General features: G+C 40.9%; 1 protein-coding gene across 1 annotated transcript in view; it reads left to right on the forward strand.

The window, feature by feature from the left end:
• The window catches only part of TENM3 (teneurin transmembrane protein 3), a 427,193-nt gene that overhangs the window by 231,343 nt on the left and 171,535 nt on the right, over positions 1–24,315 (forward strand). The window contains exon 3 of the mRNA XM_036250066.1: positions 18,633–18,870. Within this exon, the coding sequence (XP_036105959.1) occupies positions 18,633–18,870 (238 nt within the window). The remainder of the gene's footprint in view (positions 1–18,632; positions 18,871–24,315) is intronic.

Raw genomic sequence — 24,315 nt, forward strand, 5'->3', positions numbered from 1 at the left:
AGGCTCATTCTGAGAGACACGGTTCTGAAGTTAGAGTGTGTTTCTGAGGTCACTGTTCATTCTGATGCATGCAGTAAGGTGTCGTGTGTAACTTGGATTTCACGATCTTCATTGTTTGAAAGCTAATTGGTATTCTTTGTTCAAAGATCTTCCACTTTGCTTGAGGAATCATTTAATCGCATCTGTCTTTGTAACTTGATTCTGGTGACATTTTTTAAGTCAAATTATATATCTAAAGTGCGCTGCCTCTTGGCATACAAAAAGATGATTATTAATACAAAAAGACGTTACTAAACGTGTTCATATAGATGTTGCTTTTATTCTTTTCTAATATTCTGTTTTTGTAACATGTATAGGTTAAAAAATTAAAATTACCCAGTATTTTCACATAAATAGGTAAGATGTAAGAAATTATAAGACAGCAGCTATTATTTTGTTTTGAGTCTAAAATATGAAATTACTATTTTGAGGCCCTCACAAATCAATAAAAAAAATTTTAATATAAACATGGCAGTATATAGACAGACTAAGAAATTAAAGAGTTAACAGTTCTTTATAAACCAGAAGGCCATTAACTCTTAATAATGCTGTCTCAAATATTTGTCTTTATTGTGCTGATAATCAAAGATAAGCCTTGGGGATTGTGCTTTGCAGTGCCGTTTGATTTGATAACTCTAGTAATCCCTTAAGAATGTTAGGAAAAGTCTTTTATGCTTACATTAGCAACTATTGTGAGTGTGTAAAATAACCTGCCAACCCCGATATGCGTGATAAGGACAAGAAGGAAAGGAATAATGTCTAGGATCTCGCATTTTTTATTTATTAATTTCAGAGATGTTTTTCAACCTAGTGCATTTTTGTTTCTCAGTATGAGAGAGAGAGGAACTGGATTGAGAAAACTTTTCCAGTGAGACAGCAACCCTGCCCAGATACGAAATCATGTTAAACTCTTTATGTGGCTGGAAAGTAACATCCAAAGTCTTTTTCATCTGCGTTCCCATCTCACACGCCGCCCCGATTTCTTGTAAGTAAAGAAGCTTTCGTTGCCACCGCTGGGTTGTGCTCCCCACTCTGGCCTTTGCTAGTTGGCCCTCTGACCCCAGCCTCAAAGCGACCACCTTCTCCCATTTAAACTCGAATTTCTACAGCACTGTCTTAAAGCCAACGTTTCCTCTTCATTTTCTTCTTGACAACATGCTTGAAACAAAACTGACAGAAATAATTATTCCTGTATAAATTACCATGGAAAGCTGCGGAGTCCTGTTCTGTGACCGTTTCCAGAGTTCTCGATGTCTCTGAACTTTTCTCCCCCTGCTTGTGAAATAGGGATAAATGCTGACAACTTAAATGGGCTGCGAGGTTCAATCAAATAATGTGTGTTGAGCACAGAGCATAACGGGTTCCATAAGCTTTAACGAGCGTGGATTTTCTTTGTGGGCCCCCCCGCCTCGTGTGTACCCCACCCTTTGCATTTAGGATCTGTGAAGTTGTAGTGAGTTTAGAGTTTTAGTCATTTCGTTTTGGGTTTTTAGTAGCTCCTTTCTGTAATTACTGGGTAAACTATTTACTTATAGCTAACAAAAAGAAAACAGAGGAAAAATATGTACAGCAGTTTATTTTCTTTCTCTTTATTTTAAGAGAAGAACATTATCTTTTAAATGCACAGTATTCCTGAGTAGCAGGGGTTAAAGGAATTGTTACAGACTGCATATGGACACGTTGGAATGCTTTAAAAAATCGATTCTAGCTAATGGAGAGAATGTTTTTAAAGTGAACTATTGCCATTCCTTCAGTGAACCACACACAGCAGAAAAAAATTCAAGTAAACATTTAAGGGGAGGCAGGCTCTCCTTCCAGAATTAATGAGAATTGCAGTGATCCGCCCTGGGGAATTAGAATTTGAAAAACCTTTTCCATGCGCATTATTCCCTAATGTGTAGAACCAGATAAGTAGACTCTAATTTTAAATGTGCAATTATCCAAACAAGATGAATGTGCAGGGCAATGCTGGCTAAGAACGTCGGTCCTAATGTTAATATTTTTATTCCCCCTCATCATAGACATATAGTTGGCAGGAGCCACACGTCGTCCCTAAAGATCACAGCTCACTCTCGGGAGACGCAGCCAACTTGATCTCACATCCACTGTGGAGACACGGCCCAAGGGAGACACATCCCAGAATATGCCCCCTCCTATTGTTCTTTCTTTCTGTATTTTTTTTTTTTTGATCAGTTGTTTTATCTTACGTAGATATACATTTTATACAATGCAAAGTGATAAAGTAGAACAGCACGTGTGACTTAAAATTAGCAACCAAAGCTTTGAACCGTGTGCATGTACACACGCACATTTAAGACACTGTAGGATAATGGAATTTTTCTTTAAACTGGAAAAAGGGCTGTAGAAATCATAATCGATCCCTCAGTTTTATAGTTAAGGGGAACCAAGATTGGAAGAGTAGAACATGCTAGTGACAGAGCCAGGGCCTACATATGTTGGTTTATGTTCAAACCCGAAAAAAAAAAAAAAAAAAAAAAAAACCCATCAAATATAAGAATTGTCTTTTTTTTTCACTTGTATCCTCCTAACTTATATATAAGTAAAATTCTATTGTGACTTTGAGTCTTTAATCAATGAAAATGACATATTTGGTGTTTCAGATATTTTGAAATTAATATCAGGACACTAGAGTCCTCTTGAAAAAATTAGTAACTGTGTTTTAAAAATAAAACATCCTTTCGCAACACAAAGCCAGTCAGCAGTCAGCAGTTAGCATATGCTGTACCACGTACAACATACTTTCCTATTCTACCTGATGATGGCTTTGGGGGCTGTGTGCATTTAGCACATTTTCTGATTGTATTATAATAAAGTGAGTTACTCAGATATTTGGGTAAAAGCAAATGTATTCCAGACTGTGCAAATGAGAATTCAACAAATAGAAGTAGGGGATTTTTTTAATGATAAGTAAATTCTGATGAGACGTTTCACCTTAGTTTTAAGAATCATCATGATTTTCAACAGAAAGGCATATTTATTGTAAACCCTAAGCCGTCTTTCTGAAACCTGAAAAAGATTTGTGAAAACAGCCTGCAATAAAAATCACACACGCTTCATAAAACACTACTTGATAGATATCACTTGCACCATTAAGAACTAAACGACAAAGGATGTAATTCCAGTCCTGACATGCAATATTAATCGAAAGCCTTTAAAACATCTTGCTGATGGGAACTATGACAACGTGACATTGAAGAATTACGAGTTAAAGACATCTATCTTAATCAGATTTTCAAAGTAAAAGCCATAAAACATAAAGTTGTTTCATTCATCTTTACATTTTCACATGTTTCGGTGGGAGCATCATTTTCTAGTGTGTTCCTTTAAATGCAAAGAATACAAATTCAGTACTTAAAATGTATGAGTTCAGTACAAAGGATTGAAGCTAATTTTAACCAGCCATTCTGCATACACAGGGAATTATTTCTGTAATAATGTACATTTCCTTCCATCTTTTATGCTAGTGATACATTATCCTAAGTAAACACTATAAATGATATTGAGATACTTTGGAAAATTAATTAGGTGTATATTTTCCTTTATAAATTTAGAAATTAAAAAAGAATATTTTTAAAGACTTCCCTTAGAAAGAAATTATCTTATGGGCATATTCACACATAAACATCTTTGGCCCAAAAATATATAATAAAAATATATTAATGCTTTATTTGAATAAATTGGAAAATTCTGGAAGATAAGGCCTTACATCAAAGTAGCAGTTTATAAAAATACTTTAATACACACTATTTATTTTAATCCTCACAACACTTACGTGTAAAAATGATTATTATCCCCATTTCACAGATGAATAATCAGAGAATTAAAATATAAAACTGATTTGCTCAAAGTTACCCAGTTATTTAAATTTCAGACAGGGAACTTGAACTGAATGTTTGCCCCCCCCCCAAAAAAAAATGGTCAGGTCTTTTGAACTGAATGTTTGTTTCCCAAAAAAATTCGTATGTTGAAGCCCCCACCCCCACCCTCTGACTGTATCTGGAGATAGAACCTGTGAAGACATAATTAAGGTTAAAAGAGATCATAACTGCAGAGTCTTCATTTGATAGAACTGGTGTCCTTAGGACAGACCCCAGAGAGCTCAGCTTTCTTCGTCCACGTGGGGACCTGGGGAGAAGGCAGCCGTCTTCAGCAGGGAAGAGACCCTCAGTGGAGATGAACTGTGAGCTTTTTTCTGGGAGTCCAGGCCACCAGAACTGGGAGAAAATGAGCTTCTGTTGCTTAAGTCACCCTGTCTGTGATGCTTCCTGTGGCTGCCCGGGCAGACTAATTCACCCGGTCTCCTTTCATCTTCTCCACTGTAAATCTACTGCTCATTTACCTCTTTAATGGGAAAGTCTAATAAACAGGCACTGAGATATGTGTAGGCCACGGAATAAAAGATCAGAAGACCTGTGAGGGAATATCTTAGTCGCTGGCTTCTTTCTGAGCCTCTGTTTTGAGAGGGAGGTTTCTAGTGGCAATTAGCATGCTTTGGACAAGTCGTGCTGTTTTGAAAGGCACAACAAAGCCTCAGAAAACACATCGCTAATCTCCCAAACAATACAGGACCTCACCTTTCTGTGGGACGCTGGTTTTGCAGAGCACTGGAGTGTGCATGATTTCCTCTTTATATCAGTTTTCCTACTCCCGTATTCAGCTTTCCGCTGTACCATCCAGCTTTTCCTTGGTGCTCAGTCATTAAAAGCAGCAGGAAATTTGGAAGAGGCTTTTAGTGTTCTACATGCAAAGAAAATTACCCCAAAATGATTAATGACAGAGAAGGGAATTCAGCAAGTCTGCATGTTGTCGGCTCAAACCACGACTCTTTCCCTTTTAATCAAAAAGCTTCGCCCTGGCCAGGTGGCTCAGGTGGTTGGAGCAGCCTCCTATGCACCAAAAAGGTTGTGAGTTAGATTCCCAGTCGGGGTGCCTACGGGAGGCAACTGATTGATGTTTCTCTCTCACCTTGGTGTTTCTCTCTCTCCGTTCCCCTTCCTTTCTCTCTAAAATCAATATAAAATGTCCTCGGGTGAGGATTAAAATAATGAAAATAGAAAAGCATCATTACGTGGTGTCCACACCCGCTCTCACTGCACGTGGCCAGGATGCCAAGGCCGCACGGGCCGCACTGACATCGGGCGCACGCACGTATTCTAGGGTTGAAACAGCACAGCTCTGCCTCCAGGCCAAACTCGGATTTCAACTCTGGTTATAGTTTAAGGTAGGACATCGCCAGGCAGCATGGGCTCCATAACCTGCAGACAGCAAACGCGATAGGAAAAATGTGCGGGGTGAAAAGCAACGGCAGAGTCCGTGCTTGAGGGGCAGAGGGTGAGCCGGGTCGCTGTGCATTTTGTGGGTGTTCTCGGATCCACTGTTTCTGCTAGAGCTGCGGAACTATTTTAAAAATAAAAGTTAGAAACGAGTTCAGGTAAAGTAAGCAAAATCTCTTTCTCCTAAAAACGGGTGAACTGTAATTTGGAAAATGTATTGTAATTGTCATCAGAACATTTGAAAAAGAGGTCAGTTTTCAGTTAAGTTTGAGAGGTACATCCTGGCTTTTTACCAGCCTGTCTTGACAAGCGGTTTTCCTATTGAAACCTGAAGTAAATTTACATTGGATGTAAAATCACTTTCACTGCATGTGCGTTAGGATGTTACAGGCACAACAAAAGGTAGTAGAGAGTAGTTTATTTTTAATATTGATAATAAGATAATATGGTAGGGTATTTATGGCGTGTATTACTATGGGGAGTTTTTATAATATTTACACTTGTAGTAATGTTTGTTTGTTTGTTTTTTTCCTCACCCGAGGACATTTTTCCACTTTTTGTACAGATAGAGTGGGAGGGAGAGAGAGGAAAAGAGAGAGAGGGAAACATTGATGTGAAAGGGACACATCGAGTGGCTGCCACCCGCATGACCAACCAGGGCCGGGGACAAACTGCAACCGAGGTACGTGCCCTTAGCGGGAAGCAAACCTGGGTCACTCTGGACCGCAGGTGGACGCTCCAACCGCTGAGCCAAACCGGCCAGGGCAGTAATGTTTTTTTTTAATCCTCACCCAGCGGATGTTTATTGATTTTAGAGAGAGAGGAAGAGGGGTGGGAGGGAGAGAGTGAGAGAGAGAGAAACATCAATGTGAGAAACATCAATCGGTTGCCTCCCATATGTGCAGACTGGGGATCAAACCCACAACCTAGGTATTCAACCTGACCAGGAATCAAACCCACTACCTTTTTGGGGTAGGGGATGCTGCTCCAGCCAACCAAGCTACCCAGCTGGGGCTGTAGTAATGTTTTTACTTTTTGTCCCTTAAATGTTTTATATGTATAACTTAAGATAATAGGATTGGTTTTTAAATACTTTAATTTTTTAATATTTATGACACAAGCTAATATGTTTGAAGAAAATATTATGTATTATGGAAACTAAAGAGAAATTTATTTTTTAATTTTTTATTAATGAATTTATTTTTGTTACAGATGTTTCTCCTTTTTCCCCCATTGACACCCTCCTCCTGATCCCAACCCCCCACCCTCACAACACTGTTGTCTGTGTCCAATGGTTATACATATATATGCATATAAGTTCTTTGGTTTATCTCTTCCCTCCCCACAAAGAGAATTTTAAAGCTAAAAAACTTTGGGATTTGTTGAATAACCCCCCTACCCTCGCCCATAACCATTTTCACAGAGGAGAAAAACTGAAGGTAATTGATTTCTGGGTGGGTATGTGTGGTTGGTCAAAGCCAGCGCTCAACCCGAGGTCGCCTTCTCTAGTCGTCTTTCTTCTGTACCAGGCATGTGCTCGTGGTAAGGCAGATGGTGTCTGCCGCCTCTGCACGATCCGGAACGTTCTGTTTGCTTTTCTTGTTCTTTACGAGCCACTTGCCACGCAGCAATAGCTTGTACTTGCCCTTTAGTGTGTCCTACCCATAGTCAAAGATGTGCTTCATTTGCATCATATCATCTAGACCATTAAAGTCAATGAAACTTAACTGCACAAAAATCAAATGCTCATTAGGTAATGAGAGAGGAGAGACAGGTGTTTATTGATTGTATGTCAACAATTTTGTCGTCAAGGTGAGGGCAGCTTCTTCCTTTCTTGTTTATTCTCTCAGGCAAAATATTTTTAAGTGGGTAGAAGAATATCCTGAAACATACACTGAAACATTTTATAGGTATTTTATTCCATTTGTATGCATGTATAATAGATAACTCTTATATATGTTTCTATAAGAAATAATTATGCAAAACCATGAATTTCAGTAGAGGATAATACATTTGTGGCATTGCTCATGTTAAACACATTAGAAGATTAACTACTTTAACAAGCAAAGGTAGCTATTTACATTTATTTCCACCCGCCGAAGTAGGTTAGGGTACTTGACAGTTGAGATTAACTCCGTACCTTGAGCAGCAATCATAGAAACCAGAATATCTTCCAAGAGAAGTTACTGCCATTCAAGGGAAGTTACCTTTTCAATAAAACAAGCAAAGCAGCGATTATCCAATAACAACACAGAACAGCAGAGATAATTTATAACAAGAAAGAGAAGAGTGAGTTTGTATCACATCCATATGCATGGCACTGGGAACTCTGAAGAAGGGTATTTTAGTAGCTCTAAAGGACACACTCTTCTTGCCTTCTGGAACTTTTACTGCTTACCTATTGAGCTTTTTCACGTTCTATCCTTTTTATCTTTGAACTACTCTTATAAATGAAAGCATGCTCGATCTTTCTGATGCCACCTGAATGACTTTCCTAGATCTCTTTTCCAATCGACTGGCCCTCTCTGCAGCTGTGTCTAATGTACTGTTTAAACCATCCAAATAAGTTTCTAATTTCAGTGGCTGCATTTTTCATATTTGTAAACATTTTACTTTTTTAAAAAACTGCCTCATTTTTCTCAATGTCTTATTCTTATATTTTTAAATCATTTAAAGGCCTTAATTATTCTAAACATACTTACAGTTTTATCTGGTTAGATAAAAATTCCTGCTCTTTATTTTGTACCTAGCATTTGGCCCAGTGTGGGTTGTTTTCTCTAAGCTTTGTAATTTCAGATTGTAAATTCAATGACAGCAGAGATTCATCTGTGGAAATCCTACATGACTGGGGTTCAGCGTATATTCTTTTCAAGAAGGTTTGACTTTCCTTCTGCCACGTGCCCAGGAAGGAGCATTGCTGACGCAGGATCACTGTTTATATTATCCTGCATAGCTTGGGGTAATTGCTTGGCTTTGGGTTCCAGAACTCCACTGATAGTATAAGTTTCAACCTTACACTTCCCAGGGAAGCCCAAGCCAGTGCTTAAAAATTTCAGGAGTTATTTTGTTCCCCATCCAGAGCTTAAGACAACACAGCAAGATTCCTTATTGTTCCATGTGCAGTGAGAATATATTTTAAGTCTACTTGTAGATTGACGCTATAGCACCTCAAGGGTCCAGAACTTATGTGAGGGTCTCAGTAACAATTGAGGCATTCTCTCTTATCCATCCACGTACATTTAAGAGTTACAGAGGCTGGAAGATCCCCTCAGAGAGGCCACAGCAACAGCTCACATGCTCCCAACATTTTTTCTCTTCCCTCTGTTTCTGGCCAATCCTTTCTACCCAATTCAGTTATATTGACCTAAAGTGTAAGTTCCTCCATTGGGCTGAGATTGTTGGCTGTTTTGTACACTGCTGTATCCTCAGTCTCTAGAACAGAGCCTGCAAAATGTTAGACACTCAATGGATGTACTGAATGAAGTAATCTAAAGGTATTTATTATATTCTACGCAGCAGTTCTGGGTATTTTATAGGAACAAATTGACAAGTAATCTAGGTTACCACGTTGCTTGAAATAGAAAGTACAATGGACTCTCAAAGGAAAAAGAGAACGCGAAGATTTAAAGACTCATACTTGGATGATTTCTTCTCATCTTCATTAAAGAATGACCCTAAGGAAACTGAACCAAATTCTCATAACTCAGTAAACATAGTAAATCAGTTCATCTGTGCTCACTTAAATAATATCCTCTGGTCGGTACAGTCTTCCTTTTACATCATATTTATCTCTAAGTTTTTCATACCCAAATGTCTTTCTATAAATAGCCTTAATCAATTGTCTGATGATGGTGATAAAAATAATATTGTTCACTCGTATAGGATTTTATGGTTTTTAAAGCACATTTTTAAAAAATTTTATTTCAGTCGCGTCCAACTATCGGCAATGTCTGTGACAGGTCATCTGTGGTCAGAATTTTTACACAGTGCCACATTTTAACCAGAGACCTGCAGAGTGCACAACTGGACAGTTCATCTTCAAACACGTGGTTTGCGTGAGAATCACTAGATCAAATAATGCACCCGAGGACTGAGTTTGTGTGAAAGTGATTTTCTCACAGAGGTGAAGTCTTTCTTTTTCAGTTCCGTGGCACCATTTGAGGGGGTTATCGTATTAATATAGTATTTGGGAGGGCACGCAGGGAGGAAGACAGACGAGGAGAACGCACTCTGAATATCTAATTTTTTGCTCTAATAGGAACTGCAGTGAGTTGTGGTCTGATTGAAATCAACTGTTTCCTTAACTTAGATTCTCCCCATTTATAAGACAAATTCCTCCTACTAAATTTTTTTCTTCTTAGGGAAGTAATAGCAACTAAGTGTCTGCAATACGCCTGATATTTTCTGGGCGAAGGAGACCTTTTTATATGTAATTTACTATTTTCAGTGTCATAAAAGTTCTTGAAATTCTAATACATCTTTCCTAATAGGTCCTGAAATGTAGCCAGAGGAAGGGGATATTGTTACCGAAATTTACCATTAGAAAACCAAGGAAAGCCACTTCCTCCCTAAGGCCAGTAACTTGATAATGGAACAAAAGATTAAGCTAAATCCAAAATTTAGATTGGGATTTTCAAAATCAAATGCTAACTATGATTCGGTCCTTGTACACTGAGAACATCCATCACAAGCTCTGGTCACTGTAGTTAAACTGTCAACCAATGGTCATTGATGCCTATTCAACAGGAATCCCCAGTTTGGGGTGAGGTGAAGAAAGAACATTTACTCCGTGCAGAACAGCTCAACTGTGATACTGCTCTGCCGCCAGGCAGCCCTGGGGCCAGGCCCCTCTGCGACTAGACTCGCTGGTCTGCTTTGCACGGTTCTCCTCTGCTCTGTCTGCTCCACTGGGCTCGCTCCCTGTGGCCAGTCCGCTCTGCCCTGCGCTGGTCCCTCCCCTCTGCTGGGGGAGACGTCTCTGGTGGTCCAGCTCTGCAGGGAAACAGTCCTCAGCCTTGGGTGGAAAGGGAAAGTGGGTTCCAGAGCCAGAGGGGGGCTGGCTTATATGGAAGGGATCCCCACCCATGACTGGTCTGTCCTCAGGCAAAGAGGACTCCAAATTCTCTAAGTTGGACCAAAAGGCACTGTCCTGATTGGTCACAATAGAGCCGCTTTTGTTAGTCAGAGCTGCGCAGCTCTGATTGGCTGGGGAAAGCCTCAGTCCTATTGGCTGAAAGAGGAGTCCAGGATCTCATATATAAGGCCTGGTTCGGAAGGCAGGATCACAGTGCAGGCGGGCAGTTGAGTCCAGAGGCGGGTAGTTCAGCACAGATTTCTCCGAGATATGCAGTTTACCTGAGAGGCCCTTGTGCAGAAGTGGCTGTTAGGCTCTGCTTTTTATTGTTTTATTTTATTTCCTTTATTGATTTTAGAGAGGGAGGAAGTGAGAGGGAGAAAGAGATAGAAACTTCGATGAGAGAGAACACCGATTAGCCGCCTCTTGCATGTCCCTCACTGGGGATCAGGCCCACAACCTGGGCATGTGTCCTGACCCGGAATCGAACTGGCAACCTCTTGGTGCGTGGGTTGACACTTAACCACTGAGCCACACCAGTCGGACTAGGCAATGCTTTTTTAAAAGTTTGAGCCCTGTTACCTACCAGGAGCCCTTCTTAGTAGGTGTCTTCTTTTTCAGGGTTCACAAAACTAATTTGGTAATAAATATACAACACAAAGAGTTTTACATGTTTTGTTTTGGTCACCTGTTTTAAGAAAGAGGCGAGCCCCTGCTGATGTGGCTCAGTGGACTGAGCGTTGACCCATGGGCTATGAGGTCCCGGTTCCATTCCCCTTCAGGGCACATGCTGGGGTTGCAAGCTTGATCCCCAGGAGGGGGCGTGCAGGAGGCAGCCGATTGATGTTTCTTACATAGATGTTTCTATCTCTCCCTTACTTTCTCTCAAAAAAATAATCAATAAAAACATATTTTAAAAAAGGAAAGGTGAGTTTTGACAAAAACCTTCATTTTGTTTGAGCCAGGTGGAAGGACAAGGTAAAGGTACAGCTGGGAAGTGAAGCGAGAGTGAATCAATCTTATATACAGAAACAAAGTCGAACCCACCTTTGTTAATCCCCAGTAAATGGGCTTGGGTCCTTCTACATGTTTGTCTAGTTCTGGAGCTGAGTTTATTCCTTTATTCAACTTGATGCTGTTAGTAATCAAGAAAGAGTAAGAAAGCAACGAATGTGCTTCTCAGTTTGGTAAAGTTAAAAATGTGCGCTGCTTCTGTGTCCTTTTCTCTCTCCACCTCGCCTTCTCCCCTCCCCCACCTGCCCCACCCCAACTCCCTCTCTCCATCCCCCATTTGTCTTTTGTTAGCAGACTTGACTCAAGCTGCAGACAGTTATTTGAAAGCAGCACAGGTACCAGCCCCTAGCTTCTCTGTCCCTTCCAAATTAGAGTACGCCTTCCCTGGGGACATTTGCAGGCAGTGCGCTGAGATCCAGGGGGAAGGAGGACAGAAGACCATGGGTGGGGCAAAGCAGTGAGGTCGCTGTGGTGACACCTTGCTCAAAGCAAGTGCCAGCCCCCTTCCCTCCTCAGCTCTGTCTACGCACCTGTCAGCCCCGTGTACAGAGGCTGGCACACGAGTGCACACTCACTCACCGCAGATATTTCCGTCTCCCAGCGGGTATCGCTTTCTCTCCCGGCTTTCCTGTTTGAAAGTCCATTTCCACTCTGCTCCCCGGAGACCACAGCCCAGGGCTGTAAATCAGACAGGAGCCCGACCTGCCTTGTACATGCAGAGCATCTGGAAGCTGTGTGTGTGTGGGGGGGGGGATCATTTAGAAATTCAAACCAGCAAATATGCCCAGATATGTTTAAAGGGAGAGAGAGAGAGAGAGAGAGAGAGAGAGAGGAGAGGAAGGAGAGGAGAGAGAGAGAGAGAGAGGAAGGAAGGAAAGAAAGAAAGAAAGAAAGAAAGAAAGAAACAGGCGTTTCTTTTTTTTAAAAAAAATGTTTTTATTTCTTGACACAGTCCTACAGTCATACCATATGGGAGAGACTCAGACTGACCTCAGGACTATGAGATCGAATCCCTCTTCGATCGTGGATCCAGTGGGCAAGGCATTCTTTTTTATTCTATGACAGTTCTGATTGTTTTCTTACCTATTAAGCAGGAGCTCTTGCTCCTCAGACGTACTGGATCCTGTGGTAACGGTCTTCGTTGCTGACCTGGCTCTTCCGTCCCTTTGTTTTTCCCCACTGTGTGCTTCCCCAAGAGGAGGTGTTCCCCCCCCCATTAATACATTACCAGCTAGCACTTACTGTGTGCCAGGCACTGTATCTCGTACCCCCTCCAAATGAGCACACTGAAATAAATGAAGCTCGGGGAGGTAGAGAACTCTCTCAAGAAAATACCCCACAGCCCAGCCGGTGTGGCTCAGTGGTTGAGCATTGACCCTGCACCAAGAGGTCACCTCTTCGATTCCTGGTCAGGGCACATGCCCACGTTGTGGGCCCGATCCCCAGTGTGGGGTGTGCAGGAGGCAGCCAATTGATGTTCTCTCTCATCGATGTTTCTCTCTCTCTCACTTCTTTTTCTTCTCTCTCTTTAAAAGTCAATTTAAAGACATAAGAAAGAAGATACCCCACTGAAACATAAATATCCCATGAAAAATGCATATTCCATGTGTATTGTCATCAGTCTCCATGGCACAGTTCACCTCCCTGATTCGGAACAGCAGAGTTGTCCGGAAGTGTCCAAAGTTGCTCTCCCTCCCCCTGCAGAGTCAGTTAATATGTCCTATATTTGCTAGGAATTGAGATTTTTGTAAGTTGCTTAAACTGGACTCTGCCTCGTTCTCAAATAGCACTTCTGTGGTCTCAGCCGACGTGCGTGTACCGTGATCCAAGTTAGTACCCCACGCCGCTACGTGTAAGGGGCAGCTTTAAATGGCACTGTTGAAACTATTTGGTGGTGAAGGGCTAAGCAAAATGACCGAGAGATTGTCTATCTGATATTTATTAATAATATGATGTGAGTTTTTCAGTCATCTGCTATCATTTTGGTTTAATTTGTCAAATAAAAACAACTGTTGGCTGTCCTGAAAGTCATATAAGCAGAAGGACTTGCAGAAGGAGGCAGGACGGGAGAGTGAAAGCAACAAAGGCCTGGGTTGGGTGTGATACATAATTTCTAGGAAGCATAGTGCCAATTTTTTTATTTTATTTATTTATTTATTTATTTTTCCTTTATTGATTTTAGAGAGAGGAAGGGAGAGGGAGAGAGAAGTAGAAACATCGATGAGAGAGAACATCGATTGGCCGCCTCCTGCATGCCCCCCACTGGGGATTGGACCCACAACCTGGGCATGTGTCCTGACCGGGAATCGAACCTGCGACCTCTTGGTGCATGGACTGACACTCGGCCACTGAGCCACACTGGCCGGACCAAAATTTTTATTTTTTTAAAAAGGCAGAGCCCTGGCCAGTTTGGCTCAGCAGTTAGAGCATCAGCCTGTGGACCAGAGAGTCCGGGTTCGGTTCCTGCTAAGGGCACGTACCTCTGTTGCAGTTTGTCCCCAGCCCTGGTTGGGGTCATGTGGGTGGCAACCAGTCGATGTGTCTCTCTCATGTCGATGTTTTTCTCTCTCTCTCTTCCCCTCTTCTCTCCTGCTCTATCTGAAGATAAATGCAAAAATGTCCTCTGGAGAGGATGAAAACAAAAAAAAGGCAGAGAAGAGTATTTTGAATAAAGAACCTACACCTTTTCTAAACTATTTAATTTGGAGCATTTCTAATCATAAGCTTAAGGAAAAACCTTCTCAATTTTGTAACTTATAATACATCTTATATAATTATGTTTAAAACTCTATATTTTATATAATCTTTCCATTATTTCACATCTTTAAAGGTGGATTTAAAATATTGGAACATCAGTCATGGTTCCAAAGAAATGTCTTAAAAACTAGTTTCTAAGATGAGTGACATGGTACCTTGCCTGGATGAGATGACCCCCACCCCCCAACGTGCCATCATTACCTAAATGTCTCCAATCATTCGGCACATTTCTAGAGGTCTTTGAAGTCCAGGCTTAGTGAAGGTACTGAAAAACCCAAGGAAACTTAAGTTAGAGTCCCGCCTTTAGGATCTAAGAATTTAGTTGGAGAAATGAGACATGTTTGCAAGCGCCTTACAGTTAAAATGGGCAGGCTCCCGTTTTTACCATTTCAGCTTCTCTTGATGGACTTCTTCACACATCAGCATTCATTCACTAAATAATGTGTTGAGTGCCTATACCTGTGTGGTCCTCAGGGGGTTCAGAAGGGAATGATACGTGAGCCTGGCCCATGGAGACTCTCACAAGGGACATGCCACGTATAAGGTTGGATGTGGTGCAGAGGGGAACGTGACGAGAGCCCTGAACAACAGGAATAGATGGAGTACGACTCAGAGAAGAAATACCTGACTTCTGCTTGAAGAGAACCTAAGGGTGTCATCTCTCTTAGAGCTTAAGATACATCAGACTTGGGTATAGAAAGATGAAAGGAAATGTCTTTCTTGTGAGTGGACAGGTCAGGGGATGCAGTAGGGACAGCGAACTTGACTAGGAAAAATATACAGGAAGAGGATTTGTGGGGAAGTGTTTGCAAAAATCTGTGGGGCTCTCTCTGAACAAGTATTGCATTCGCCTTTTGAATTCATTGTGTGTGTTTTAGGATCTAGGAAGCCATTTGGAGTTTTTCAAGAGTAAAATGACATGTTGAGCTGTGTTTCAGGGACATAAAACCTGGTGGCTCTGTGAGGTCTACTTGTCCCATCTATAACTCAGAGACATTAGATCCCAATTTTTTTCTCGCGTCTGTGCAAAGCCTGTATCAGGTGGATTAGTTTAAAGCAAAGGCTGCAGTTGATGCTTTGGTTGTTCTTGTGTGGGTTTTCCCTCCTGTGTTGATGCGGAGGGCTTGTCTCCAAGTTTTCCCTGCTTTCTGTTTCCTTGTGTCAGTTTTGAACCTTGGTCATAAAACTTGCCCTGGATATTCACTCATTCTTCCTATAAGAACTTAAAAGAGAATTTTCTCTTTATTCTCAGTGCCAGTAATAGTTATACTTCTCTAGGCAAACTTTTTTATCTTGAAAACACTCCAAATTGTATAACTGGTCTTGTTTTTCTCTTTGTTTTGGCAACTATATAATTTAGAACCAGATTTATATACTACTTTAAAAATACACAGAACTATGCAGCACGCTTTGTGTCCACTCACCGCACATCTGGCTTTATCTTATCTCTCCCACTTTGTCTTCTGCTATCTTCCTTTGTGGCTTTGTTTAATTTTATTTTATCTGGTCAGTACTCTATCTTGAATAAGTTGGTGTAGATAAATACATACTCCACTAGTCTTATGTCCTGTGAGTCCGAATCTCCACAGCCAGCATTGACCTCCAGCTGGGTCCTCCGGCTTGGCTTCTTTTTGTGTTCTGCTGCAGAATTTCAATTTCTGGCCATTCAGTGCATCTACTCAGACTCTGCACTTAGTCTGTTCTGCCAAATTTAAATTGACCCTCGCTGTTATGACCTGGATGTGTTCTGTTGGTAAGTCTCCTGATTATGCAGGCAAATCACGTGAGGGTCCAGCAGGCAGAACGCACTGTGCTAGGACAGCCTGGACAGGCAGCTGCGAAGAGCATGGGTCTTCACATGGTGCCTTGTACGTTGTACCTCAGCCAGGACTTGCTGAACGAACGACTGAGCCTGGAGAAAGCCACAGAGGCACCCATTATGTTGGAAAACTTAAATGGAAGCCTTTCCCCACTGTTTATATGGTTCTTTGCTTGATTAAGAATCTTAAATTCAACATACTGAAATGTGTGATGATAATAGATCTTAAAATCATTTAGCTTTCAGCAACAATGTTAACATCCGTAATGCTTTCCCGTTGACATAGCGCCTTCACCTGTTATTGACAGGGTACCCTCAGAACATAGAGGCTTGATAAATGTTTGTGGGATGACGAAGGGTATGAATAAATGAATGAATGAGTGCATTTCATTGAATGCTCAGATTGCACTAATAGCTAGAGAGCAGAATGTTACTTCCATATTGCAGATGAGAAAACCGAGGCCCCCTGTCAGGGTTAGGAATTAAACGTGGTCTTATGACTTCCACTGTATGCTCTTTCTTCTACATAGTATAATACCTAATATATAATTTACTCCTATATTATATTTACTCCTATATTATATTCCTATGTAGGAATATAGAGATAATTATATAGAATAAATTATCATATATTCTATATGTGATATAGAGAATAAATTATGGATTATATAATGCCATTCCTTCATGGGGCCATGCTTAAAATGTCATCTGACCCAACCCTCGACTTCTTTTTGGCACAGTCTTAGTGCTTTTCCCTCTGAAGTGTTTCTCTCTGGATTCATTCCATTGATACCAACCTAGTCCGGGCCCTGGTAACTGTAGCTTATTATATCATCCAATAAGCAGCTTCTTGAAAGGTTCCTTGAAGACATCCATAGAGATTCAAATCATATGCAATGATGCTGGGGAAGACAAAGCGAATTAATTACTATATGTACCTGAATAATAAATCTTCTATGAATTTTAAGCTGTTAGTTTCTTTTTTTTTCTTTCCTAACACCATTAAAACTAGGTGCTGTTTAACCCTGCCAATCCCCCAAAGGTTAATTTAAATCTAACTGAGGTTTAGACACATAATTTTTCATGAGCACCAAAGCAGTGGACTGAGCAAGATTTCTCTGGTTTCTTCTATAGGATCTTCAAGAACAAACTGGGCAAAGAAGCAGCCAGATTTTCATATATTACGTGATAGCTCTGTCCCTTGTTTCAAGAGTTAGAAATTATTAGCTGTTAAATGATATGATATGGATTATTAGAGACCACTGGAAACATTCAGAAATTACTGATATTATATGCTACAGGAGGAGTGATTTTAATTGTTGTACCCTGTAAAGAGGTTTGATCATATATATTCAAACTACCATTATATCATGTATTCATTTCGTGAAACCAGAATTACAATGTTCAACTATATTATTTGGCTTAATCACTGTTGGAGTTCACATTGTAGATGAAAGATAGTCCCTATGTTTCCTATTCTCTTTTAATACGTGCATTTATATTAATAGCATGGTTTAATACATCACTTTAAAATTACTTTGCCCTTTGAACTACATTTAATAAAAAATTGGCATCTTTGTGTGTGGAACCATAATACATTCAGTATTAAATGAAGGAGTCATCTGTTTGTTTGCTAAAACATAGTATTTGTGAATTCTAGCATTTTCAAAACTAGGTAATGAAATTGAAAAGTAGGCCTCAGAATCTGTGAACTTTAATTTAGGACTTCTTAGCTTTGGGGAATTCTTTCCTGGTTACAGTCTAGCATTATGTTTCTATTTGGCAGTTGCTGGGTCCTTGTATGATTCTGATTTAGGACAAAATGTTTGCATCACTGTCATAGTGGCACAAGTCGCCCTGGTCACCTATGACTTACTTCAAAATGCAATACTACTGCTTACTGTGAAATTGGCAAATCTGTTCTCTGTGTGTTCTAATGGATGTAACGGTCATTAAGTCTGTGAGTCTTCTGACGTCGTAATCAGATGTGATTCAGTCTGTTAAATATCCATGAAACAACATCTGCTTCACAGAGTGACCTTCTGCTAAAGAATACTTAGTGTCTATTAGTGGATCGCAGTGCAGATCCGCGGTATTGGGAATGCGCTAAACTGGAGTAGGCGGCTGCTGTTCAGCAGCTAAGCTTGTAATAATTTATTGCAGTTAAATAAAGCTTAAAAAAACTCCATTAAATAATTATTGGGAGTATATGCATTTCGAAAACCTTTGTGCTGTCCTGAAATTACCCATTTAATTTCAGGGTTGGTTTGTTAAAAAAAAAACAACCACCACCCTGAAATCCAAAGGCACATTAGGGGAGCTGTCAGATGCTGTTTTCTGTAGGTGTTAATAAAACCAGATGAAAAAAAAAAAAATCGGAAACAAATTAAAACCAAAAGCAATTTTACCATCTGTTGTATATTAATTAGAACTTTGTGTATCAAGGGTAAACTTGCTCTCAGAGAATGTCACTGAACACCCGCTTAATAGAATAATATGCAAATTTTTATGTTATGGATCTATATGCCGTTTTTAATTCTAATTCATGTACAGTGGATCCCCAAGAAGTGGGTAGTGTGTGTGGGTATGATTATCCACATACACACGTATAATGAGTTTTCTCTTCTGTTTTCAGAGCAACCTGCAAACAACCAAGACCAGTCCGCCCTGCAGCCTTTGCCACCCTCGCACAAGCAGCACTCCGCACAGCATCATCCATCCATCACTTCTCTCAATAGAAACTCCCTGACGAATAGAAGGAACCAGAGTCCGGCCCCGCCGGCTGCTTTGCCCGCCGAGCTGCAAACCACACCCGAGTCCGTCCAGCTGCAGGACAGCTGGGTCCTTGGCAGTAATGTACCACTGGAAAGCAGGTAATTCCTCTCTGCGAGGCTTGCAGACCGCTCTCGTTAGGGCCACACGGAGAACGTGAACTCTGTGGTAGTCAGCAACATTTTCAGATAAACATGCCCAACCCCTTTCTTGTCATGAGAAATGTATCAAATTTACGTACTCTGTTTTGTCTTTTCTAAGAATAGTTCCAGGATATTGGTCATTTTTTCATTGCTGGGCCCATGAACTTTCCCTACTACTGTGTTGTGTTTTTGTTTTCTTTTTCCTTGTGTACAAATCATCACACATGTTTAGAAAAGGACAGAGATGTAAAACGTGACCCCCAGTCTAAATGCATAGTGAGCGCCCAAGGGTGATCCTTTAGCACGAGGCGGGCGACTGTTCGGACAGTTGGGTTTCTTGCAATATGAGGGGGATGGTACCGGCTCTCCATCATTCTTTCCTAGACTATTCCATTCACCCTTAGCCAGTTCCATTAGAAAGTCCTTCCTGATGCTGAGCTACACCTCCCTTCCTGGACCTCCCATCCCCTGGTTGCCATCACGCCCTAGGGATCAGCGGCCATGCGAAGTGACTCCCCACTCCTGTGTGCCGGCTCGTCTCGCCTTCCCCTCCAGAGGCTTCGCCAGCTGCGTGCTCTGGGCGCACTGGTGTTTGGGGAGCCCCCCGAGTTAGGGCCTGTAGCACAGGTGGGCCCACAGGGGGCAGCCCATTCATATGAAAGTACAGGTCAGGAAGAGCTGTTTGGAGCTGATCCATTTCATTACCGAGTGTCTCCAGGTACGAAACGTGTTACCTTCTGTCCCTGGACAGAACCTCGACAGTTTGTGCCTCCGTCACATGGAGCATCACACAGCAGAGTGTGGGTCCCACCGTGCTGCCGTCTTGTTGGCAGCTTTGCAGCAATGTTTCCCCTGCATTCCCGTCAGTGTTTAGTTCTGTTCTGCCCTAAGCGTCCACTAGACTCGGAGGCAAAAATCATCCCCTCAGAAAAGCCAGAAATAGAGGCCTCTGGACACCCTGGGGGAATGTCCCCTAAAATGCCTTCTTCTGTAGAGCACCCCCCCTCCATGGATGTTAGCATTTAACCCAGCCTTTGGATGAAGCAAATGTCTCACTATGCATAAATTGCTTTTTTTTGGCCATTAAATGCAGGATCTAAACCAATTTTGCCCTGAGGATGAGCTGGCAGAAGGTCCTCAGAGTGAGTGGTCAACAGTGAAAGTCTTACTGCTTTTTCTTTTGCTCTTGACCAAAGAATGAGTTTGTAGGTACCCTTTCTTTCTGTCTGTGGTGCCGTCCAAGAGGAGATGAGTGTTGTTGTTTATTTTGTGTCATTGGAAACACTTCACGAGAAATTGGAAAGGGAAAGTAGGCCAACGGCAGATTTCTTCCCTTAAGGTGGAGCCATGTTTTTTTCTCCCCCAAGGTTATTAGCACAGAGCTAAATTTACCCAGTGTCATTAATTAGCACCCATGGAACAACTAATCAACACAGGTTCACTATTGTTGCTTGGCAAAATTTTATTAGGAGCAAAGTAATTTTACAGCTGAGTCATCAAATTGAATGTGGATAATTGCATTGTAGGCGACAATAACTGTTTTGATGAATATTTATGAAATATGTCAAGTTAAGTCTTGAGAAATGTCTTTAATTTTAGGGGTGTTCTATATGCACAGGAGCCTCAAAAACTGTGAGTGTCAATAGGAGAGTCACTGATTTTTGAAGCCATGTCTTACAGGGAAGTGGCTGGGAATAATTTGGGGAAGGAGAAGATGTGTTCTTATTGTCCCTCACAGTGTACTAATGGATTTGGGTTGGTGAAAAGTCAGGAAAGAAAGTGGCTGTTTAGAATACAACCCAGTGTGACTGTATGTGAAATTGTAGCTGGTTTCTCTGTACTCAGAAACCACTCTCGGGCTATCCATGCAGTACCACTTGAAATCCCATTGCAAAGCAATCTGCTATTGGGCCATCGATGGAATCACATTTTATAGTTGTATGAGTTGACACAGGTAGAAAATCTACCAGATGCTGTTATCTCATATGTATAAAGAATCATGAATCTATAAATGGTATATCATGCTTAAAAAAAAAAAAAAAAAGTCCCCTTGTATTTATTTTCTCATTCACTCGTAGTGTTTATTTTCTCATCTTCAATGTTCACATCTTCCACCCTTGCTAGTGTAAAGACACGGCACTTCCACGTGGAGGTACAGAGTGCGTCAAGCTGGGCGGCGATGTGAAAATCGCACACCGCACCCACACGCCCAGCTGCGGTTTCTGTAATAGTCTCACTTGGCTGGACCTCCCAGATGAAGAACCGGTCTTATTTATCATCGATTTTTCCTTTTTTTAGTTAAGGTTCCCTGTTGAGCATGATTCTCAGGCTCGGTTTCAGCTGTATTAACAACTTTATCTAGACGTATATCTGCCTTTAACAAGTTTTTAATCTGTGCAGTTTCATCTTTGGCAATTATTTCTATTTTTGCATATACTCATTTTACTGATGCTCCCTGTTCTGAAACTGCCCTTTAAGGGACATAAGCCAAAAACTGTGAAATGTGTTATATGTAGCTAAGAGTCTCTATTTTTTCTCTGTTTCCTCCCCTCTCTCCTGTCAGCATACACTGATAGCAGTCAGTTACAAATTGGTGTGTAATAATCTAGGAAAATCGCAGTGATGTGTAGACGTTTAGTTTATGTAAATTGGAGAGAAGACATAAAATATGTTCTACCTTGTCCTATCTGATTTCATATCGCTTTCATTTTGATTTATTAAAAAAGCGTTTTTTTTTTCACCAGCAGTTTCTTGCTTCCATAGAAGTGTTGATTTCCTTTCTCTAATGAACTTAACACTTGCTGCTGCTGGAGATGATCGATATTATTGTGTGTATACATTTCTGCCCAGAACATAGACCAGCTCTGGTCTGGAACCGCGGTGAGTTTCAGATCTGCCGGCACACTGGGATCCAAACAAGCATTTGCAGTTAGTTTATAAGCATGTCTGTATTCTCTCGTCATTGCCCACGAATAACAATCAGTGCCCGCATAGAAGACCAACACTTGTGTAGAATTTTCCTTGGAATTTCTTCTCTTTGAGCTCACTATTTCTTATACTTTCTGTAATTCACTGTCAGGCCATTTGACTGCCTAGAGCTTCTCCTTTGTTTATTTTATACTCCAGCTGCTTCCATGCATGATAATAGCTGCTACCAGACTCCAGGGTGGCTGAGGAAAAGCTGAGACTTGGCCCCTATAGCAGGCACTTAAAGGTGTAGTACAGTAAGTCTCCATGAGAAGCCCTGACCTTCAGCCATTGTAAAGTTAATTGCCTGTGAGGTCCTCATTTATGTATGTGAATTAAGTAACTTAGTAGTTCCCTATTAGATGTTAACAAAACGGTTCATTTGTAGCCATTTAATGAAACATTTATTAAAGTCTCGTTTTATTATAAAGTGTACTTTGGCATTGATAGTTTATTAGTTATGTTCCCTTAGCTTTTTACCTTGTAGTTCAGTAATGCTTTGCTAATTATTAATGTATGAAATTGCATATTAAATTACCTTTTCATTATTGCACGTTTAATTTAAATATCGAGATGTCCTGGGCTGCTTTAATGTGAAATCAATGGCTACATCTTTAAAAAAAAATTAACTACCTAACCATAAGTATAATTTACTGAACTGATATTCCCTTTTTTTTATTTTATTTTAATCTCTACTCTAAATGGTTCTAGAGAAAAGCAAGACAAGCACACGCACAACCGGCCTGAGTCAGCCTTGTCAACCAGAAGTCTGGGCAGCAATCTCCCCGTGTGGCCAAACAGTAGCAGGGCAAAGCTTTCCCGGTGGAAACGTTGAACCTCCACCCACGTGCGGATAACCAACTACCTTTAGCAAGGTTCTAAATAGTAAGAGTCTCCATAATTGAAGACATTAAGTAAAACATCCCTGGGAAGGTTACCCACTGACTTAAGTTAATAGTATGATGCCATATCCTTTGGTTAACGTTTGGGGAGACCCCAGGGTACCCGCAGGGCAAGAGGCTATCACAGAATGTGGAAAGGAGGTGCAAAAATGAAGAAGGTAAGGTTACCGCACACAGACTTCAAAATTAGGCATGGGCGAGGCAAAGAAGTCTTAATCTTTGAGAATCTCACCATCTCGATTTGTTAAAAACAAACAAATTACAACAACAACAACAACCCTGTAAATGCATCTAAAATTGTATACTGACAAATAGTAAACATCAATTAGATCCCAGATCTTTTGAAATATTTCACCCTTAATGACTCGGTATCTCTTAGCAGGCCCACGGGGGATGTGTGAGCATCTGTGGGAGTAATGGGAAGAAGGGAAGAGTGAACGGGGTGTAGAATGATTTGCTGGGAGGTGTTTCTATTTAGGGCTCACTGCAATTTGTGGCATACAGACTTTGTCTCAGTGAGAGGAGGAAGCTATCATAGTCCTAATTTAGTGCCCATGCACTATGGTAACCATATAATTTATCATCACACCAGGACAATTTGAGAGTGAAGGAGAATATGAGCAATTATACAGGAGCGGCAGGCATAGACAGAGGCAGTCCAGGGCGGAGAGGGACGAATGGTTATCCTGCTAAATGTCACTCCCCAGGGTAAGGTTCAAAGCCCACACTGTCTCCTGCCTAGGGGAAGTAGTAAGATAGGGATCGGTGAGGGGGCATTGGGAAAGCAGTCATTACTTGAATACAGGTGTGACTCCCAACTCGAACTTTTCTAGTTTCTGTTGCCAAACCGTAGCAAATATTTAACCCTTTGTCATCCACCAAAATATGTTAACTCCTAAGATAGCACATAAAGTATCTGTCTCTATTTCTTCTCACCATGTTAAGAGAACAAGAGGGAGCATGTATTGAAGTCATCATACTGAATGACGTTTTTTTCAAAATACTCAAATTTTATTTCTCAAATGTAAAATGTTAGATTTAAAGGTAAACCATATATTCACAAAACGTAAAACACAGATAAAATTTGATCCTGAATTTGCTCAAGGAATGAATATCTGTGTGTCTCCGCCAACACTATAGTTTGATCTCCAAAACCAGTCACTGAAATCATGACCTGATTGTACATAGTATGAGATCAGGATTCAAGGATTAGTAAGAGAAATGACGGCATAAGCATGATTTTTAAGTGTCAGATTATTATTAACACACTGGAATGTTACAGCCTCTATTTGTTGTTTAGCAGACTTCATGCCAGTAATTAAAACGAACCATTCCATGATTCAGTATAGCCATGTATGTCCTGAGGAAATCTTCGTAGAACTAGCAGGAACATAAGCACAGATTAGTATCCTGAGACGAGCATGTCTGTGTAGTCAGGCAGACTGTTTTCCATTCTAGACCCATCATTTAAACTATGTAATCTACAAATTATTGAAATCTGAGGTCAATGTCAATGCAATAATAATGCCTACTC

This window comes from Molossus molossus, unplaced genomic scaffold (genome assembly GCF_014108415.1).
Source record: "Molossus molossus isolate mMolMol1 unplaced genomic scaffold, mMolMol1.p scaffold_m16_p_9, whole genome shotgun sequence".
NCBI lineage: Eukaryota > Metazoa > Chordata > Mammalia > Chiroptera > Molossidae > Molossus > Molossus molossus.